At 51.9% G+C, this 3,732-nt stretch overlaps 1 protein-coding gene across 1 annotated transcript in view; it reads left to right on the top strand.

Moving 5' to 3' along the window:
• Window positions 1-3,732, top strand: part of LOC308166761 (mothers against decapentaplegic homolog 4-like) — a gene marked incomplete at both ends in the record, with an annotated part of 47,815 nt that extends 44,083 nt beyond the window's left edge. The window contains one exon of the mRNA XM_080541086.1: window positions 3,521-3,732. Coding sequence (XP_080397212.1) covers window positions 3,521-3,732 — 212 coding nt within the window. The remainder of the gene's footprint in view (window positions 1-3,520) is intronic.

Raw genomic sequence — 3,732 nt, 5'->3', positions numbered from 1 at the left:
TCTCGACTTGAGACGCCGGGAGGGCTCCGCTGTTATAGTGAGCCTATCATGGAGCAGATGGTTATTAAGCTCCACGGCCCGGCAGGCGAGACGTGCTGTGGCTCCCATGCGGCGGAGGCCTGCGGGCTGGATGCCTGCTAGGATGGGAAGGTTGTCCACGGGGGTAGGACGCAGGCATCCTGTCACAATGCGCAAGGCTTCGTTTATAGGCGAGTCGATGAGGCGGGTGTGGGCACTGCGACACCATACTGGGGCGCAGTATTCACTAGTTGAATAAACGAGGGCTAGGGCTGCCGTGCGCAAGGTCCTTGCGCCGGCGCCCCAGCCCGAGCCAACCAGTCGCCTCATCAACGCCACACGAGCTGTTAACTTCTTGCGCAGTGACTCGAGGTGTCGGCGAAACGTGAGCGTCCTGTCCAATGTCACGCCGAGATAGATTGGCTCAGCGGAACATGGCAGGGGAGTTCCATCTAGGTGTACTCTAAGCTCACGTTTAGCCTCCCTGTTGTTAAGGTGGAAGGCAGCCGACACCGTCTTTGCCTCGCTAAGCTTCAATCTCCATTTCCGGAAGTATGCCACTAGTGTCTGCATGTCCTGGCTCAGAATCCCCTCCACAGACTGCCAATTTCCAGCAGAGTACACCACTGCGAGGTCGTCTGCGTAGGCGTACTTCCGCGAGAGTGTGTTGGGCAGGTCATAGGTGTAGATATTATAGAGGAGGGGGGCCAGGACCGATCCCTGAGGGACGCCGTTCTTAAGGCGTCGAAGCCTGCTTAGCTGTCCGCGACCGGTGGTGAGGGTAAAGCTGCGGTTACGGATGAGCTCCATGATCATTCTGACCATGTGCCTGTCCGGCAGCAGGCGGAGCAGCTTGCAGGAGAGGCCGCGATGCCATACGGTATCGTAGGCAGCCGTCAGGTCTATAAAGACGGCCCCGGCCTTCTTTTTTGCCGAAAAGCAATCCTCGATGTCTTGAGTCATAAGGGTGACTTGATCTACGGTCGACCTCCCGCGTCGGAACCCGGCCTGCTCACGTGGGAGCAGCGGGTCGACAATTGGTTCGATGCGGGCATAGATGAGACGCTCGAGGATCTTGAAGGGGATGCATAACAGAGATGGGACGGTAACTCTTAGGGTCCCCTTCAGGCTTATTCGGTTTAGGGATCGCAACAACTAGGGCTCTTCGCCAGATTTTGGGGATCTTGAGTTGGCGCAAACAGGAAGTGAGGAACGCTCTCAGCCAGGACTTCAAGGCGGGTGCGGCATGGAGAATAAGCTCCGGGCAGATGGAATCAGGCCCCGGAGCTTTCCCTGGCTTTAGATGCTGGAGGGCAGCAGCGAACTCCTCCGGGGTGAATTCACCGGAGATGTAGTCACTGCTAGGTGTTGGGGCCCTCCAGAGGTCTGACACTTCTTTTGCCACAAGTCGAGACGACTCGCGGTCTTTGCCCTCGTATGACCCACTTTTCACAAATTGTGATGCGATTTTATTTGCAGAGATGGGGCAGTGACGGGGGGAGCCCCATCTCTCCTGTCTCTCCTGTCTGTATGTCTGTCTGTCTCTCCTGTCTGTCTGTCCTGTCTGTCCTATCTCTCCTGTCTGTCTGTCTGTCTGTCTCTCCTGTCTGTCTGCCTGTCTGTCTGTCTCTCCTGTCTGTCTGTCTCTCCTGTCTGTCTGTCCTGTCTGTCTGTCTGTCTGTCTGCCTCTCCTGTCTGTCTGTCTCTCCTGTCTGTCTGTCCTGTCTGTCTGTCTGTCTCTCCTGTCTGTCTGTCTCTCCTGTCTGTCCTGGCTCTCCTGTCTGTCTGTCTGTCTCTCCTGTCTGTCTGTCTGTCTCTCCTGTCTGTCCTGGCTCTCCTATCTGTCTGTCCTGTCTGTCTGTCTGTCTCTCCTGGCTGTCTGTCTGTCTCTCCTGTCTGTCTGTCTCGTCTGTCTGTCTGTCTGTCTTTCCTGTCTGTCTGTCTGTCTGTCTCTCCTGTCTGTCTGTCTGCGCCTTCCTGCCTGTCTGACTTTCTTTTATCTCGTCATCCCTTTCTCTTCTACGTCTCTCCCTGCCCCTTCTGTCCCTAGCCACCCTGCCTGTCTGGAGGTTCTACAGAGGCTAGCAGCACTGCACTTCTGTCAGACAATTGTTAATGTTCCTGTGTCTACTGTGCGCAACATCATCAATAAGTTTACAGCCCATGGCATTGTCTTTAACCTTCCTGGACGTGGACGGAAGAGAAACATTTATGAATGGTTGCAACGAAGGATTGTTGGAATAGTGGATAAAAAACCTCAATCAACTTCAAAATAAATTCAAGCTGATCTGCAGACACAAGGTACAACAGTGGCAGCTCTCACTATCCGTCACCATCTGAATGAAATGGGAAGCTATGGTAGGAGACCCAGGAGGACCCCACTGCTGACACAGAGACATAAAAAAAACAGACTGGAGTTTACCAAAACTTACCTGGGGAAGCCAAAATCATTCTGGGAGAACGTCCTGTGGACAGATGAGACCAAAATAGAGCTGTTTGGTAAAGCACATCATTCTACTGTTTACAGAAAAACGAAATGAGACCTTCAAAGAAAAGAACACGGTTCCTACAGTCACATGGTGGAGGTTCACAGATGTTTTGGGGTTGCTTTGCTGCTTCTGGCAATGGATGCATTGACTGTGTGCATGGCATCATGAAATCTGAAGAATTTTGGGGCGCAATGTAGGGCCCAGTGTCAGAAAGCTGGGTCTCCGTCAGAGGTCATGCGTCTTCCAGCAGGACAATGACCCAAAGCACACTTCAAAAAGCAAACAGAAATGGTTTAAGCACTTGAGAGTTCTGAAGTGGCTAAATGAAGATCTAAATCCCATAGAACACCTGTGTAGTCATCTCAAAACAGCAGTTGGGAGAAGGCACCCTTCAATGTGAGCAGCCTGGAGCAGTTGGCAAAAGAACAGTGGTCCAAAAAAATCCAGTAGAGAGGTGTAAGACTCATTCATGGTTACAGGAAGCCATTGATTTCAGTTATTTTCTCCAAAGGGTGTGCTACCAAATATTAAGTTGAGGGTGCCAATAATTTTGTCCAGTCTATTCTGTGTGGAATGATATCAGATTTGGGGTTTTTTCTCAGCTTTTTTGTGTTGTAATGCAAACAAAAGAAATAAACGTGAATACCAAAGCATTTGTAATTGCAGCAATTTTCTAGGAGAAGTGGTGCATTACAACACTTCTGACAAAAGTGCTAAAATATATGACTGTGCATGTGCACACAGTCACACACAGCGTATTTTTCCTCCACCGCTTAAAATGTCTTTGTATCGCTCTGTCTCTCTCTGTCTCTCTCTCCCTCTCTGTCTCTCTCTCTCTCTGTCTCTCTCTCCCTCTCTGTCTCACTCTTTCTGTGTCTCTCTCTCTGTTTCTCTCTCTCTCTCTCTGTCTCTCTCTCTCTCTGTCTCTCTCTCGTTGTGTCTCTCTCTCTCTCTCTCTCTCTCACTCTCTGTGTCTCTCTCTCTCTGTCTCTCTCTCTCTCTCTCTCTCCCAGGTCTCTCAGCAGCAGCAGGCATCGGCGTGGATGACCTGCGGAGGTTGTGTATCCTGCGTCTGAGCTTCGTGAAGGGCTGGGGCCCAGACTACCCCCGCCAGAGCATCAAGCACACCCCCTGCTGGGTGGAGGTCCACCTGCACCGTGCCCTGCAGCTGCTGGACGAGGTCCTTCACACCATGCCCCTAGCGGACCCAGGTCACATCATCTGA

Source organism: Nansenia antarctica (genome assembly GCF_963989245.1).
Source record: "Nansenia antarctica genome assembly, chromosome: 10".
NCBI lineage: Eukaryota > Metazoa > Chordata > Actinopteri > Argentiniformes > Microstomatidae > Nansenia > Nansenia antarctica.
Note: the sequence above shows the minus strand (reverse complement) of the source record. Positions and strands in the feature narration are given on the sequence as shown.